The 18595-nt window shown below is 35.2% G+C and overlaps 1 protein-coding gene across 1 annotated transcript in view; it reads left to right on the plus strand.

The window, feature by feature from the left end:
* The window catches only part of LOC131077555 (uncharacterized), a 164545-nt gene extending 161848 nt beyond the window's left edge, over positions 1–2697 (plus strand). The window contains exons 14-15 of the mRNA XM_058015073.2: positions 1280–1362; positions 1467–2697. Coding sequence (XP_057871056.1) covers positions 1280–1362; positions 1467–1580 — 197 coding nt within the window. The 3' untranslated portion in view covers positions 1581–2697. The remainder of the gene's footprint in view (positions 1–1279; positions 1363–1466) is intronic.
* Positions 2698–18595: the final 15898 nt, after the last annotated feature.

Genomic DNA, 18595 nt, shown 5'->3' on the forward strand with positions numbered 1-18595 from the left:
TACCAACTTCCGTCTCAACTTTTCAAATGTATCTCTTGGCAAAGGCTCAGTGAACAAATCTGCAATCTGGTCTTTAGTAGAAACATATTCCAATTTAACTTCATAACATTATATCATTCTCTCAAGTTGTAGTACAAAAACCCTTGGCTGCATAAAAACATAAGCATGATGTTTATATGTAGCTCAGTAATGCAGTTGTGACAATGAAATCTTGGTCATTGTGATTTTGTATGCTTATTTTTATATTATGTATATCTACCCTAAATATGTTTTGTGTCTATGGTTTTATAGCAAATCTTTTCCATGTGACTTGATTTTGTACCTGGAATCATTGAAAATGCTTAATTCTTGTCCATTTGACTCTACCTGTTATGAGAAATGTTTGTTGTAGTTGTTTTGAAGTCTCATTAAGTTTTCAGAGTTTGTTATTATAGTGTAGTCTCTATGATTAAACATTCTTTTGATATTAATAATAATGTGCAATGCAGTGTTGTTAGTAACATTTTACCATCCATTCACATCATACAACAAGAGTAGAGGTCTACTTTTATAGCAGTCAACTGTTTTATTGTTAACCTAGCAATGACTTTATCAACTTCATGCAGAACTTACCAAAGAATCAGTAGAAGCAAAGCTCACATGCTACACTACATTTTACTACTTTAGACAAACTTTTCATTTGGACAATGCATGAGATAAACTCTGTTTTATTTGCTCTTTACATCTTTATGCTATTGAAATGCCTTCAAATTTCAAAAACAAGTATTTGTCTATTCTCAACATTTTTTATTGTGTTTTTTTTTTAATAATCAGATTCTTCTCGATTTTTCCGTCTGAATCCTTTTTTTTTCAAAAAAAATTATACTTTTTGTTTGCCGATTTTTTCCCCAAAAGATTTTTGTTTCAATAAATCATACATATCTTAAATACATATAACTAAAAAGACACTGAGAGGTATAGTTTTGAGGTGCCTATATTGAATTTTAAATTTTCATTTTTTAATATTTTATATTTATTGTTTAAATTTATTATGGCCGTTTTATAGTTGAACTTGATGTCTATTCAATATTTGTTATTTGAGATACAAATAAGAATACTACTCAAACCCCAGTCTTGAATGATTTTTTGAATGGATTAATCCACCCCAGAACACACACTCCAAATGGTGACTTTTTCATTATAAATAGTGAAATTGGTTCAAACCTCATATCTAGGTGCTATCTCAAGATTGTTATGCTTGTTGATTTATCTGCACCTAACATTAAAGTCTATCTGGCAGGAGGAGCACCATCAACTCTAGTAAGCTTAATTGGTGGGAAGCAGTATCGCCGTTGTGCCAGAGACATATTTTTCTTTCTTCAAGTAAGGCCCTGTTTCAAGTCCTTGTTGCATTTATAAGTTTCACCTTGATTTATAGCATACGGTAGAGTGAAATGCATAAACTTCACTTTTGTTTGGTTTTGCAGTCCAGCGTATGTGTGAAACAGCTTGCATACAGCCTTTTGGAATTGTTGTTGATTACCATCTTTCCTGAGTTGCATGATGTTGTTCTTGAAATACATGGAAGCACACATCGCTGAGTATAAAATGATGCATACCAAGAATGAACTTAGCCATCTTGGAATTCCATTACCAGTGTCAGCTTCCCTTTGTAACGTTTGTTCTCTGAATCTACATTTCATCCTTAACCTGCGATGAGATTTAATTGGGAAAAAGGAGATGTAGAAAATTTATTATATTTCGTCAGGATGGCATCTAAACAGTTCCTTAAGCAAAAGAAAATTCTCCTAGGCAACATTTAGTCTGGAAGGCCAGGAAAGCATTTTTTTCAACCAAGGGAAATCCCCTTTCACTTAACGGATATTGGTATTTTTAATTATCATATCTCAGCTCTTCATATTCAGAGGGAATGACGAACATGTCCAATCTCAGTCCATGTAGCAAGCAACATATTCTCCTAATTTGCATCCTCCTCTCTCTGGCACTAACATTGTTGGCAGTTTTGGTGTCATGCCTTGTGGGCTCTTTCTAGCTTGTGGTTGTTGCCTGTGTTCTGTAATCTTAAAGTTCACCACAGTGGCATATCCCTGAAATGGGATTTCATTCCATGTTCATTCTTTTAGAAACTTGGAGGAGTTTTTGGGTGCCCTCCAAACTTCAATTTTAAATTCAAATGCTGAAACAAATAACATGCCATGTTTGGTCTTTGAGGATGCATATTTGGAGCAGGAACCAAGAGCACCATCCAGAGTTTTGGGATCAACTGGCATATCCAACACCCAAATATCACTGTCACAAGATCAAGTTTTTAGTGGAGGCTATGTATAGTTTTGGGTTGCAGTTCAGTTTAGTTGTGATGATATCGCATGTATTTAACTCATCTAATCCTTTTCAGTGGTGGGAAATTATGCATCTCTATAGGGAGCCCATTGATTTGCATTTTCCAGGATGCCAGCAGCCTTGCAATTAGATTGGAGGCAATATTTGTTTAGGAACAATTTACAGTATTTTTGTATACTGTTAAATTGTTAATTAAGTATAGTATAGAGAGTTATGTTGCCAGCTGGTGATTTCTTTTGAGGTGAAGGATATATGTTGAAGATCGCACAAGCAGTGTTGTATAGTGTATATACTAATATAGTGTATTTATTTCCATTTGATTTATGTAATATGGTGGCAGCCTTATTTGATGTGTAATTTTAATCCTTTTCTAAGGCCCGATTGCTGTAAATTGTATGCGAATATTATTTTGTAAATTTCTGTGAAAATGCACAATCTTGATCATCACAATGTTTTTTAGAAGTTCGTTCTTTTATTTGATACATTCTTGTATAAAAGGTATATACAGTAATCAAAAGAACTATAAAATTTGAAGGGAATAAATGTTCTATCAACCCTAAAATAATATTTAGTCATTTATTTTTGGTCAAGCCAATCCAAAATTAATGTTATTTGAAGTGGAGGCTAAGTAATTTCCATAAGAATTTCTGCAAATATTGTGTCGCTTGAAAATATATTTTTCAATATGTTTTAATTTTCCTGAACAAATATTAGTGCATTGGGAATTTGTTGTCAATCTTTTCCAATTTTAATTTATAGAGTTTTCTGTATGTGTAAAACGTGAACGTTATAATAAAAAAAACAGTTGCGAAAATAAATCAGTGGACATCGAAAGACCTCAAGGCATATTAAAAGATCTATTGAATCTGTGGGTACATGCACCAAGTTGTGGGGAAAATACAAAGCATCATCAACACCAATAATATGCTAGCAAACCATTCAATTATGTCTTTTAATATTGGTTCACACAGAAATCATGCATAACTATGCTCAAATTTTAAAATATTTGTATTGCCTGTATATGGATATTATAAAAAGTTGGCTAGAGGGTTTAATAGTTTTGTATCTTAATTTCACATCTTTAAGAGTCTTTAAATAATTCAATAAATAAGGGGCCATTGAGTATCTAATCATATAATTCATTTTAAGAACTTGATTAAAAGTTTATTAGTCCACATTTTAATAATTTGATACATGTTTTTTTTTATTATCAAAATCAAATATAATGTGAAAACCCTTTGATATCAAAATTTAACTATAAAGGTAAATATCACTTTTTTCTCTCTTCCAACTTTTCCCTTCCCCATTAACTAACTACAAACCTTATCTCCTCAGCGACTTCACAATGACTAGGCTCCATTGCAAGTGAGGATACAAGTGGAGTCCATCAAGAAGGAAGAGATGATGTTGTAAAAGGAGACAACAAAATGAGTGTTGTGGTTAGGGAAAGGAGGTTTTATAGTTGTCTTATGTGGAGATGGAGACAAGAATGTTGAGTGCAAAGAGGAGCCAAAGGAACTAGATTAAGCTACATTGAAAACCTTTCCACATCGAAAATGACAATTTTCATTTTTGTGCCTATACCCACTCCCAACCCCACTTTGTTTCCTATATTTGGTCCTATGCCCAAAGTCGCCTCCATGGTATTCCTCTTTCAATCCCACAATCAAATATTACTTGTAGTGAGTAATACCATAAGTAAGGTTTGAGGAAGAAAAAGGCCTTGCTTCCCAATGGAGGAAGGCTAAAATTTGCTCGATTTCAATTATAAAATTTTGATTGATTGATGACCCTAACTCAAGAAGACAATTAGACCTTAAAGAAAAAAATAAAAGTGAATTGAAATGGTATTAATGGGCATTAACACGGTGTAGGGTTTGTTCTAACAAATTTGGATGACTACCATTGCAAGTAATGAATTTGTTTTTGGTAGCAATATCTTCAATTGTGCGGTCATTTTTGTCCACTACTAGCATACTATCTTACATTTTTTCATTTATTCCATTTGTAGGAAACAAGCTCACACTTTGTGGTTTGAGGGTTTCGATAATATGTCGATTCTTTTGCCATAGTAAAAGATGGGAGGCATAGTGATTTGTAAAGGATAAGTCAAGGTTTGAGGTGAATCACCTTAGTTGTAGGAAATAAACATGCTTTAATTTAGTGGAGTTTTAAATTTTTGTATAAATTCATTAATTTTGTGATTGATAACTTTCAATTTGAATTTATTTTGTCTAAAAGGTTTTCTTTATTTTTCTTTCAAAATTATATGTGAAATATGATAATTTGTTACAAATATATATGAATAATATGTTTACAAGTTTTAAATCCATATATTTATGTGTCACAGTCTTGTATGCATATAAGTATATAGCTATTATTTTGGCATACATACGTCTTGATATGTTTTGTATTTGACATTTGACTTGATTTGGAAAAGAAAAAAAAAGGTTTGGTTGGTTTTTGACTCAAAATTTAGAAATTGGTGGGTAAGAGGGCTAGGCTCATCAAAAGAAACAAGAAATAAGTGTACTTTCTAAGGTATTCAAAAAATAGTGGTTTTTCAATTGTATTAACTCGCTATAAATTCATCATCTATTAGAAAAAACACTAACACTAAAATATGTAACCAATACTTGTTGTTTTAAATGTCATTCCTATGCAAATTTGTTCGTCCTATATTTACAAGACTTGTTCCCTCTAATGCTCAGCGGTTTTTATGAATGTGCCTAGTCTCACTGTGGTATGTGTGGAAGCAGGCCTTTGCGTGGAGGCTCTTGGTGTGGATGTTGTCGGCTGTGAACGAGGGCAAAATGTGGTTGTAGGCCTTGGCCCTAAGGCTCACCCTAGACCTTAGTTGGGATCTACCTACTAAGACCTGTAGTTATGCCCTTATTGCTTGGTCTAGACATGCTTGCCCCCAACATGTGTTTTGGCCTCTTTCTTGTGCTAAATCCTCTTAGATCATTGTCTACGACGAGTATGTTGTAGAGGATGAGGAAATGTGGCTGTAGGCCTTGGCCCTAAGGCTCACCCTAGACCTTAGTTGGGATTTACCTACTAAGACCTGTAGTTATGCCCTTATTGCTTTGTCTAGACTTGCTTGCCCCCAACATGTGTTTTGGCCTCTTTCTTGTGCTAAATCCTCTTAGATCATTGTCTATGATGAGGATGTTGTAGAGGATGAGGATTTCTTCTAGAGGCATGGTGTGGTGTGCTAGTTCCCCACCCTCTGGTCTACTCTTCTTGACCCACACAATTGGGTCCAATCCTCTTGGAAATATTTGGTGTATGGTAGGATCAAACTCTTTCCTTGTGCTTAGTGTTTTTCTTTGTTGAGATTTCTTCATTTGATGACCAAAATATAATGTTGGAAGGTCCTTGGGCCTAGGGAGACCATTCTCTTTCCATCAAACCCTAGTTTCCCTCTTTCAATCCCCTCACCATACCATTCTTTATGCATCTAGTTTGGGCCGGATTGCCTAATCTTCCCTTTTAGTTTGGGAGGAATCTTGTTATGAAGCCATTGACAACTCAAGTTGGTCGGATTTTGAAGGTTGATGACTCCACTTCCTGTATGGGTCCCTCCACCTTTTCTTGTATTCTTGTTGAGATCGACATCTCAAAACCTCTTTCACTATTGACATTGCTTCACTACTAGTCACCTAGCTTCAAATCGCTCTCTATGACTCCACTTCTTGTATGGGTACCTCCACCTTTGCTTGCATTCTAGTTCATCTCTGGTCACATGGGTGCTCCCTCATAATTGTCATCTTCTTCGGCGATTGGTGATTTGCCTTGTATTCTAGCTACCCCTCCATTGATTGTTATTGATCCTATAGAGGGATCAACTATTACCCCCCTAGTAATGGGGTGGTGGATGATTATTGCAGACACTAAAAAATGGTCAACACCTGCGTCATTGCATGTTAACATGTTCGTATTACCTTCTTTTAGGTTTTCACACTTATTAATACTTCCTCTGCGTTGTACATTCGATCTTTATCATTTGTCAACATCGTGTAATTATTCTACTTTCTCTTCCTATTCGATCGTCTCAATTTGGGTTTTATCAATGTCAATCTCAATTGTCATTTCATGATCATGGTTAGCTCCCAATGTCATTTAATCATCATTTTAACTCTAATCAATGTAGATTAGCATCAACCTCAATTGATTCCAATCAATTCTCAATGTCCTCTCATCAATCATCAATAACAATTGTCCTTTATCAATCATCAATCGATTTTCCATCAATCATTTATCTTTGTCAATTGTCCTTGTCATCTCAATCATTATGATCAATCTTGAGCATTGATTTCAATCAATGAGTTAATTTGTCAATCATTGTATCAATCAATCAATCAATCAATTCAATCATTAAATCCTTATCTTGATCATGTTAATTGTTTCATGACATCATCTTGACTTATGTCTCTCTCCCAGGGTTAAATAATTCTTTAATTATTAATTGCTTACTAACATCTCTCTTTAGGTTAAATGAATTCATTTCATTTATCCTAGATCTTGTGCCACAATTAAATATTTTATTTAATTAGCTAATTTCCCTTTTGTGAGATAATTAATAAATGAAAAGTTATTAATTATTCCCACATTTCTCTCCCTAAATTTTCTCCTAATTTTGTCATAATCAGTCATCCCTAATTTCGTGCTTCCCATTTCCTATAATTTCTCCCCTCATTTTCTCGACTAACTTTTCTCCACTAATTCCTCAAATCAACAAGCTATAATTGCTCCCAATTTGTCATCATTTTGAAGCTAGAATTTCTATTCAATTTGTCATAATCATGTCATATCAAATTTGCTATTTTCGAATCAATCATGCCTAGGTCAAATTCCTTGATTTTCTCATGTTATTTTGATGAAGAATTTCTCTATAAATGGAGCTAATTTTTCAATATATAGGATCTAGATTTTGATAACTATATGCTGCTAATTTGTCTTCAAAACCATACTTCTCGCTTGACCTTGCTTTCAATACACTTGTAATACCGTTGAGAGCCACATTTCTATTAGATTAGAGAAGCAAGAAGGACAAATGATGATTTGTATTTGTTTACGTTATTTCCTTGGTTATGCTTTGTTTTCATACCTTCATTGATGTGGGATTTATGAATATTATTGAATGCCCAACTTTACCTCTCATTTTCTGGTGAACGTGACATTAAGATATATTGCTTTCTGATCAAAATTGTGATTTCTAGTGCTTTGTAGGGTCTACCAACGCATTTGAGGATTCTAGTGACACATTTGACTATCCTTTCTATCTCCAACACATTCATTCTTATGCATCACATACTTGTTTCTATTTCAAATAGCTTTAAAATGACTTGAATCCTAAATGTAATGCATTTGTTGCCAAAGGCAATGCATGTGTTTTGCATGTCATAATTTCTAAAGGATCTCAATCTAGCTTAATTAGGGGATGAATTGATCTCAAAATCTACTTTAATTAGGAAAGCAAATGAACACCAATTTTCATCTAGCTTAATTCGGAAGGCAAATCTAGTCTAATTAGGAGGCTAAATTGATTATAATTTTTACAATCTAGTCTAATTAGGAGGGCTAATTTGACAAATTCCACAACATAGCCTAATCAGGGGTTTAATTGAGAAAATTTTCACAAACTATAGAGCAATTTAATGATAAAATCAAATTGATTTGGTTAAAATTAACCCAATATTTTAGTTGGAAAATATATATTTGTGACACATCTTGTGAAACAAAGGGTAAAATGCATAACTTGAATTTGTTTTTCGTTGATGTGATTCTTAAAAGGCAAATTTTTGTGTTACTGATGGTTTGTTTAGCATTGTGGCAATCGTGGGGAGAAGACTCTAATGGAACTACTAGCATTTGGATGCAGGACATTGTCAAAGCCAAATTTTGAAACAAAGTGTCTGTGTTTTCATAGATAGATGACACTTAAATTGGAGTTTTAAAAAGAACCTCCATTTTATGTGTTTGGTACACTTGTGCATGTGTTGAGTGGACCTACTGCTAACACGCACTATCCTCTCCCTTGACTTTCATGGTCCTGGATGCAAGAGAAAAATGTTAGCGATGCTCAAATTTTTCTTTTCTTAGAAGGGCCTGCCTCCCATTTGTGACAGGTAACGACACAAGCGACACTTCTTTAGCTCGCTATATAAATTAAAAAGTTAGGTGAAAACCGTGACTGCTTGGTGATGTGCATCTACACTGACGGTTCCCCCAGTGTCTGCATTCATGTGAGATGCGTAAAAATCCTTTCACAAGGACTATGATAGGCTCTTAAGTTATCGCTGCATGGGTAGACACTAGGTTTTGTTGAAGTTCCCCCACTAGGAACCACTGTTTTAGTTGTCAAAAACCTACTTGGTGACTCAGGAATTGTGAAATGTGCATTCTAAAGACACCCCTCATGTAATTTCTTAAATTTGAGAGAGAATATTTATGGAGATCTTCAAGTCTGTAGAAATTTGAAGCTTGGTATGCTTGAGAAGTGATTGTTGTTTAAGGGGGAGCCAGTTCTACCAAACTTCTATCTATCTGATTGAATGTAGTATTCTATTGCAAGTGGATTCAACAAGTATTGTCCTAGCCAAACCTCTAGATTGTAAATGTTGAATGTGCTTTTATTTTATTGAAATGCCAAATAGCCATTCTATCTTTTGTGCTTGTTGACCAAAAAACTTTCAAAACAAAGATCATATAAAAACAAGGTCACAACAACAACTTGGTCGCAAAGATTCAAACAAGGTCTTCAAAATCAAAACATGTGTCAAACATCAAAGGTCTCATCCAAAAATTCAAAAAGATCTTTAACAACATGGCTTATAAAAAATTTGGACTCCTTGATTTCAACATTCATGTCATTTTAGATTAGGCCTTGCATTGTCCAACCTTAGGTCCTAGAACCTATTCATTGTCATTCTTAGCTGCATTGTCATTGTCCTTTTGCATCTAGGTCTCAAAATCATTTCCTAGGTTTTGGTCATAAATACCCTTGCATTGTCCTTATTATCCCAAAATTAGGTCTTGACTTAGATTGGATTTTCCATATCCTAAATCATTTGTCCTAATACCTTTTCATTCCATTACATGGTTCTATAAACTTAGCCTTTTCTTAGTTTGATTTCTCATATCATATCCTTGCACTATTCTTGGTTCATATCACCACCTTGTATTTAGTCTCCAAAATTGGATTTGTCAAACTTGAAAAATCAAATCTTTAGATCATACCCTAAGTTATTGTTAGGAAGTCTTGAGCTTGTCCAAAAAATTGTCTTTTTATCAACACTATTACGTCAAACCTTAGCTTAGTATCCAAGCAATAGGTGAGACATTGTCCTTTTGTCCTATCATTTTGTTCTTTTTCAATTACGGTCTCGACTTCATTTCGATTTCCAAAGGTTACTTCTTTAGGTTTGCATTCCTAAAAGTTTTCCAAATCTTTGAAAACAACAAAAACATAGGTTGCATTGTCGTCCTTTAAGATTGCATTTTATCATTCCTTAATCTAATTTGTCAAAAACTTCAAAAAATTATCATCCTTTAAGATTTCATTTAGTTGTCTCATTATCATCCAAAAAATTCAAAACTCCAAAAACATAAGTTGCATTTTCACTTTTAGGGTTGCATTTGTCACACCCTTAGTTGCATCACATTCCATCCTTAAAATCCAAAAATCCCAAAAAACATTGCATAGTGACATGCTGTTGAAATGAGATCCCAATTTTCTTGGAGACAACAAGATTTGACATACCAATCCATGTTTATTACAATGGATGATACATAGTTGAGACAATCACATTTCAATATGACCCAACAATAAGGCAATAACATGCAATCAAGTCTTAATCCAAATGTGGGTGTGTTTATAAACATGCAACCAAAATATGGCATGGTTCAATTATGACCACCACCAAATTTTGAACCAATTTTTGTACCTATGCAATCAGTATTGGGTAGTGTTTAACCTAAAACGTCCCCAAACCAAACAATCATTCAAAACCAAACCTCAAGTTTGCATCCAAAACATCAAAATCCTTGTTCAAACAAGACTAGTCCTAGCCCACATTCGGTTTGGTTAGAGAAAATGATGAGGGAATTTAAAGCCCTAATACTTGTAAGCCAAATCAGAAATATAGAGAGGGGGAGGGGTGAATCAATATTTCAAAAACTTTAATACAAATAAAAACAAATCAAGAGAGCTAAACCCACATAAACAAATCAATAGATAAACACTAAGAAAACACAAGATTTATCTCGTGGAAAACCCTTTTAAGTAAAAAACCACAACATCAAAAGCTTTCATAAAATCAAATGGGTACTAACCCAAGTATAACAATGAGTTACAACTCACATAAAGAGGACCAACTCTAAACAAAAGGGCACCAACCTCATAAAGAGCTCCAACTCTAACAAAGACACAGAGGCTCCAACCTCTTATTAGAAGAAATAAAACTAAACTTATAACCTCTTAGACTTCAGACTTTAACATATATATCAGACTGTAAATTTCTTGTAAAACTGAGAGGAATGTATCACAAACATCCTTTTCTCTCCAAATCTTTTGAAAAATCACAATGAAGTCACCTATGATATCTTCAATACAGATTGAACAAGATTTCAAAACATGAGTTTTGGATCAGTCACCTTGACTTCTGATATTGATGCACGTGTATCTCAATATATCAACTTCATGAAAATTTACAACAAAAAATCCGTGTGTTATTCTTCAAGAAAAACTTTGCGTGTTATTCTACTCTACAAATCAAGAAGAATATAAAAAAACAGTCCTCACATCAAAGTTCACACTTTAAAAATATTCTCTCAAACTCATATCCCCACACCTCACACACACAAAAGGAATTGGATTTTTTTACTTATCAAAAACTTCAACCTTCCAACAAACAAGCTCTGACTTTATTTGGAGAATACTTTAGAGAAATTTTTTTATTTCTCAGACCGGTAACCTCTTATGCACAGTCCATAAATTAATCATTTAAACTCTGCACAAACTGAAATTGCTTCTGCACACACAAGGAATATGAAATTGCTTCCGCACACACATAAAATGATCAATAAATAGGCACAATTGTCAAATCTGAAGAAGTTGAAATAGTCAAGAATATATTACCAACTTGTGTAGACTTCTAACCAACCACCAGAAATTCTTTGTCAACGTCAGTAAACTGCTAAAGAAAAAAACAACAGTTACAAAACAAATCTAACCAATCATGAAGACAAGTAGAATCCTTGACATCCATTGACACATCTGTATAACACACAAACGACAGAGACTGTACTTTTGACCAACCACCAAAAATTCTCTGTCAAAATCAATAAATCGCAAGACAAAAAGAACAGTTACAAAATAGAACCAACTGATCATGAAGACAAGTAGCAACCTTGACATCCATTGACATGTTTGCATAACACACACACACGATAGAGATTGCTCTGCATAGCATGTGGCAACAAGCAAACTACCCATACGCTGACATCAATGACAAGAAGATCAACAATCTCTCCCTTTGTCATTGATGGCAACCCAAACAAAACCAAGAGACCATCTCTGAAACAGAGTGAAGCTCCCCCTGTCTCACTACTCCCCCTTTGACATCAATGAATAAGCCAAAACTACATATATGTACCAAAATGCATACCTGAATCGGGGCATAAAATGTAGCAATAGATACTCCCCCTGAGACTAGTTTGCACCTTAATGAGGAGGTGAAACCACTCCCAGTTCCTTCCTTAAAAAATTCAAATGTATCCTTGGGTAATGACTTGGTAACCACATGACTCCAGTTTGATTACCCATTTGACAACCCTTGTAAATAATATATGTTGGTTTTTCAAGTTGTGGCATGTTTCTAACAACTTCTTTCTTGTTGATTTGAACCAAATTGTCAAAGATCATATGCCCCAATCCTCTATGCCATAACCAGGTTTCTTCTACCTAACTTAAACAACACTTTTCACTGTTAGAATCATCAAGAATATACAAATTATTTGTAACTCTACTTGCATAAGCAACATGCTTTCCATATTTACTAATGATACAACAATATGAATTGAAAAATAGATCACACCCTTGATCACATTGTAGACACCTTAAATTGTCCTGTCTAATTAAATGAATATTTCTATTTATTTAATTATTTTATCTTGGTCTTCATTTATTTATTTAACTAATTCATTTATCCTCTTCTAGCATTATTTCCCATTTAAATAAATACTTTTATTTATTTAAATTACCCTTTTCCTAAATTAAATAAATACTTTATTTATTTAATTGATCCCATTTCCTCTATTAATTAAATAAATATTTATTTATTTAATTAATTCATTAGCCTTTTCTACCTATGACACATGTCATTCATCTATTAATTCCTACACTACCCATCCTCTTATTATTTTCTTATTTCCTCTACCTACCCTCTAATCCTAGCCGACCATCTATCTTTTACACCTCTTAATTTTATCCCTCCATTTCTTATAGTGTCTTCTATATAAGGAGATGCTTCCTTCATTATCAACCCTAACTCTTGGACTAGCATTCAAACTTTCATATGCGATCAAGCCTACTTGCAACCGTATTTCCGTTCTTTGTTGAGCTCTTGTGCACACATAAAATCTGAGAGCAAATATATCAAGCAAGATCAATGGAGATAGGAAGAATGTAGATCCAAACCCTATTGGACATGTGATGGTATAATCTTTGTGATTTTGTTGATTTGCATTTGTCTTAGGTAATCTTCATATGTTATGGTGGATCTTTGTTGTTGTTAGGCTAGGGTTTCGTGGTTGAATTCATTTAGTCTTTCAATATTGTTGTTTTCATTTTTACCATAACATTTTGGCATGCCTGGTGGGACTCTTGTCCTTTTGCATTTAACATCTTTGTTGCAGCTTTTGTGTTTTTGAAGTTGCAGATCTGACATTTTCTGATAACATTTCGACATTTTCGCGTCTGCACATATCAGAATCACGTTTTTGATTTTCTGCCGCATCTGTGACCTCTGTAATCGCATTTGCGTTCGACATTATTTTACCTTTTTTTGCAGATTGGAAGGTCGCGTCTATGTTCCTGAATCACGTCTGTGCATCTTTCAGTCGCGTCTGTGTTTTGGAACCGTGTCTGTGTTGCCTAGGTGCGCCTGCGAGGGTTTTAGGCGCGTTTGTGATCTTTAACCACATCTGTGTTAGTTTTAATCGCATTTGTGTTTCTGATTTCACATTTTTTAAATTTTTTTCGGTTTTTGTTCCAGTTTTTAAGGCTTTATTTCATCATTTGGATTTCATATCTGGTTTATTCAGGCTAACATCTTGTGATCTAGCTAACAAATTGGTGTAGCTTGTCCTTGAAGCAACACGTCTTGTCGAAGGCCCCTTTATCACAAAGTCTTTTGGGATCTAAAATTTACCTAACTTGTGTGCTTGCAGGAGGGGTATTATTGCAAAAACTACTAACAAATCTTTGTTGCATAATTTTGGCAAGGGTTTTTGATCTTTATTGTGTGCCTTGTTTTCATAGATTACCAAACACTTCAATTGGTGCACTAAAATTGAACCAATGTCTTTTGTGTCTTGGGCAATAGGCTCTTTTAAAAAAAATCTCTAGAGGGCCTGTCTCCCCATGTGGTCATTAGGACTACTAGTGAGGAGAGAACGACCCAAGTGGTAGTGAAGAAAACCCACCTCTCCAAACCACTATAAATAATTGTATCCATGGTGAAAGCCATGGGTAACGCGTGCTGATTAGTTCATACCAACACTATGTCTTCCCATAAACCCGTTTGATCAAATTTATTTGATCAGTTGTAGGGCGTAACCCCTACCGGTTGGGAGCCCTCTGTATTTATAGAGCTGAAAGTGCTGCATGTATGGCCACACAAGCAGATTCCCTTACTAGCACCTTTTTGTTTTAGAAAGCCAAAATCCTTCTAGTTGTTTGAGTAGGAGGTTGGACCTCTGGAGCGGCCGACACACATACGGTTCTTAGCAGAGATACAAAGTTCGCCACAGGGAGTTTTTGTGGGGACTGATGCTTGGCTGCCCTGAAGAAGTGAGTGTCGAGGGTGGAGCCAGTGGGGTCAAGCATTTAAGTATCCACTCTGAATAGCGTAGCGCCGGGGGAAACCCCATGTGGGATCAACAACTATTGTCCTAGCCAACCATAAGAATTGTGCTTGTCTTCTTTTAAACATTCAAACATTCAAAGATCAAACTTCAAAACATTGTGTCTTTTGTGTCTTCAAGTGTATGCAAAACATTATTACATCAAACAACACACTTTCTTTGAGTCATTTTGAGTCTAAACACTTGCAAACATTGAGTCCTCATCAACATTGTGTCCTCTTGTCATGAAAAACAGTCAAAAATTCAGATTTGGTGACAACAACAACTTCACAAAATTGGAAAAATTGCACTCAATTTTTGGATACGCGTTTGTGCAGTGTTTAAACACGTTTAGGACAAAAACGCGTTTGTGTAGGACAAAAACGCGTCTGTGTTATCACAAGCAAAACCGCATTCACAAAATCTCAGAAATGTGTCTGTGTAGTGTTAAAAAATGTCTGTGTCGGGAAACCGCGTCTGTGAAGTATACAGGCACGTTTGTGTTCAACATTGAGAAACACTTACAGTTCAACAAACAAGAGAAATCAGTTTCAGATTTCTTGAGCTTTCTAGGTTATTTCTTTGGGTTTTCATCTAGCATTCAGCCTATTTCTGGGTCTCACAAAGTCCATCATTGCTTTACATCTTTCATTACATTCACATTTGTCTAAACTTGAGTCAAAAGGTCACTTGCTTGTCCTCATCTTACTTTGTCAATACGTTACATACAACAACATTTTGCTAAGTGGTCCCTCATCAAGGTCTATTACCTTTGGGTCTCATTTGGTCTTACTTAGAGTCAAGGTCAACTTACCTCATCAAGAGAAACTATCATCTCTTTGGAAGCCACACCTACTCTACTACATACATACTTGGTCTTACACTTTGGACATTGCAAGTACACCTCAGATTCATTTACATTCCATCCAACTCTTGGTCTTCCATACTCTTTCCATTTTCATCTAGTCTCACACATCTTGGTCAAGACCTAGTTCATGGTTGAAACCCGTTCCCAAAAATCTAGGAGAGAAGCTAAAGGGGCTCAAGAGTACACAAACATGAGTGCCTATGAATATGACAATGATATCTTCTTCAATTATGATCATACCACATTACCTGACATGGACACTTATAGAAACACTCAAAATATTGAGAACATGGATAACACAAACAACAATGATACACACAATGACAATGCAGTCAAATTTTCTGTACATTCAACAGAAGTGGAAGACTCTATTATGGATCCCCATTTTAATAGATTGGTTGAGGGAATCATGAGAAGAGATAGACAATATTTCCTGCAAGTGATGGCACAAAGTGGAGCCAAGATACCTCATGATTTTGATGTCTCAAATAGTGGAAAATTGACCTATGCAAGAAACTCAACATGGATCAAAGGAGGCCTAATAGTGGAGGTACTAGAGGACCACGTTTTGTGCCTAAGTCACCATCATCTTTGTTTCAAAAACCCGAGGTCCCAAATACACATGGTCAAGCTTATGATACTCATGAAAGGGCATCTCATGAACAACTCCGTCTACGCAGATCATTATGGAAGTCTTATGCAGATAAGTACACTCAATTGCATACCAATCCTAAGGACCGACCTCAAAAGCAATTGAATATCTAGAGGCATGCTCAAAATTTGGACACAAGGAAACCCCACATCAAATTTGTGGGCAACACACTAGAACAAACTCATGACATGCCTATAGAATATGATATACATGGACAAAGCAAATATTCCATTCCTCATTATGACTCTATACCAGGTGGTTCCTATATGCACCATCATTATAAACCTCCTCCATATGAACATGTTTATGATCAATACCATCCATACATGCAGTATCCTCTTCCTCCACCTGGTGGCTCGGGCATGGGATATGGTGCAAGAAGTCGGTCTCCACCCAAGAATAATTTGGAACAACAAATAAAGAACTTACAAAGGAAAATGGAGGACATAAATACACCAAAGCCAACTTATACAATGAGAGACATATGTATTCATTTTCCAAAAGAATTCCAATGCCTCCTTTTCCTACACATTTTGTGACACCAAAGTTTGACAAGTATAGAGGCAAGGGAGACCATAAGGCACATATAAGGCAATTTTCATAGCTTGCATTGAGGTAGCATCCGAAGAAACGTACTTGATGAGATTATTCCCACAAAGCTTAGGTGATCAAGCTATGGAATGGTTCTCCCAACTTCCACCTGGAATCAAGTCATGGGGTGATCTAGCAGAAGCTTTTATCGAACATTTCTCATACAACATAGAGACAAACATATCAGTCACCACTTTGTGCAACACCAAGAAAAAGGATGGGGAGTCATTTTAATCATTCTTACAAAGATGGAGGAATTTAACCAGCAGATGCTCTTGTGAAATTCCACAAAAACAAATGGTAGAGATGTTCACACAGAATGTCCACAGATAAATTGGTTATGATTTAAGGAAAGATTGCTTGTCCACTTTCAAGGACGTCATTGAAAAAGGCTTAGCAACAAAGAAGGTCCTAATTGAACAAGGAGTCATTAAGATATTCAAAGAAAACAAAGAGGACTTTAAAGGAAAAGACAAGCGACGATTTTGGAACAAAAACAAGAACACATTAAATGATGGTGTTGTCGATGCTAACATAGTAAGACCCAAAATCATTCTTTCTAGATCAAGTTCTACAAACAACCAAGTGAATACTCAAACAACTTCCAAACCATGAAGGAAATATACCCCATTGGGAGAACCAATTGAATCAACTTTCAGGAAGCTAGTGGCAAACAAGATAATAACAATTCCAGACAATCCTCCATATGAGCCAAAGGTCAAACCAAATTGGTGGAATGATGATGAGTACTATGAGTATCACAAGAGCAAGGGACATAAAAATGGAAACTGTCATCGGTTGAAGAACATCATACAAGATTTTATCGATAGAGGTGACATTGAGATCGAAGGACATTCATCCAATCAAGAACATGAGATGTTTAAGGAACAATTTCCTAAACATGACAAGGGAAAATCCAAATCCACAGATGAGCAGGCTAACTATACAAGAGCATCCAATAACTATGATTCAACTGTTAATCACATTTCGATGGACAATTATGTCTCTACCATTATCATAAAGGACAAAACGCTTGAAAATTCTACCCAAAGACCCAAAGTTGTCCTAAAAGGAATTGGACCTTCTTTTGAATCTACCTCCGAATGTAATGTCACAACTCGTTGAGGTAAGGTCACTTTGCAAGGTACTCCAGCTAAAACCATCGCTTCCTCATCAACCAAACCTGAGTATGACTTGGTAGAACAGTTAGGGAGGATGGCCACACTTATCTCCATTCTTGATCTTTTACGCATATCCCCTGCACATAAAGCCATTCTTGACAAAGCTTTGAGAGACACTTCCGTCCCCACTGATCTGAACGAGGACTAGTTTCAAGCCATGGTGGGATACCTTTCTGTTCCACATTCTCTTACATTCACTGAAGATGACGATGCATCCGTAAGCCAACCACATAATGCACCTTTACACTTTGAATCCTTCCTACACAAACATCGAATAAAATGAGTCCTGATAGATGGGGGAGCTGGTCTCAATATATGTACTTTAAACACAATAATACAATTGGGATATTCAGATAAAGCTGTGAATGCTAGAAAAAAAATCACCATTAAGGCATATGATGACGAAGAGTGCTCAACCAAGGGCACAATCACTTTACCTCTCTGAGTTGGGCCAGTTACTAAGGATGTGGTTTTTCAAGTCCTAGACTTAGATCTCACATACAACATATTGCTAGGACGTCCATGGATTCATGAAATGAGAGCAGTTCAAGATTAATGACATGGGATAAACTTTTATTTATTTAAATTACCCTTTTCCTAAATTAAATAAATACTTTATTTATTTAATTGATCCCATTTCCTCTATTAATTAAATAAATCTTTATTTATTTAATTAATTCATTAGCCTTTTCTACCTATGACACATGGCATACATCTCTTAATTCCTACAGTACCTATCCTCTTATTATTTTCTTATTTCCTCTACCTACCCTCTAATCCTAGCCGACCATCTATCTTTTACACCTCTTAATCTTATCCCTCTATTTCTTA

The sequence above is a fragment of the Cryptomeria japonica genome, chromosome 6 (assembly GCF_030272615.1).
Source record: "Cryptomeria japonica chromosome 6, Sugi_1.0, whole genome shotgun sequence".
Lineage (NCBI taxonomy): Eukaryota > Viridiplantae > Streptophyta > Pinopsida > Cupressales > Cupressaceae > Cryptomeria > Cryptomeria japonica.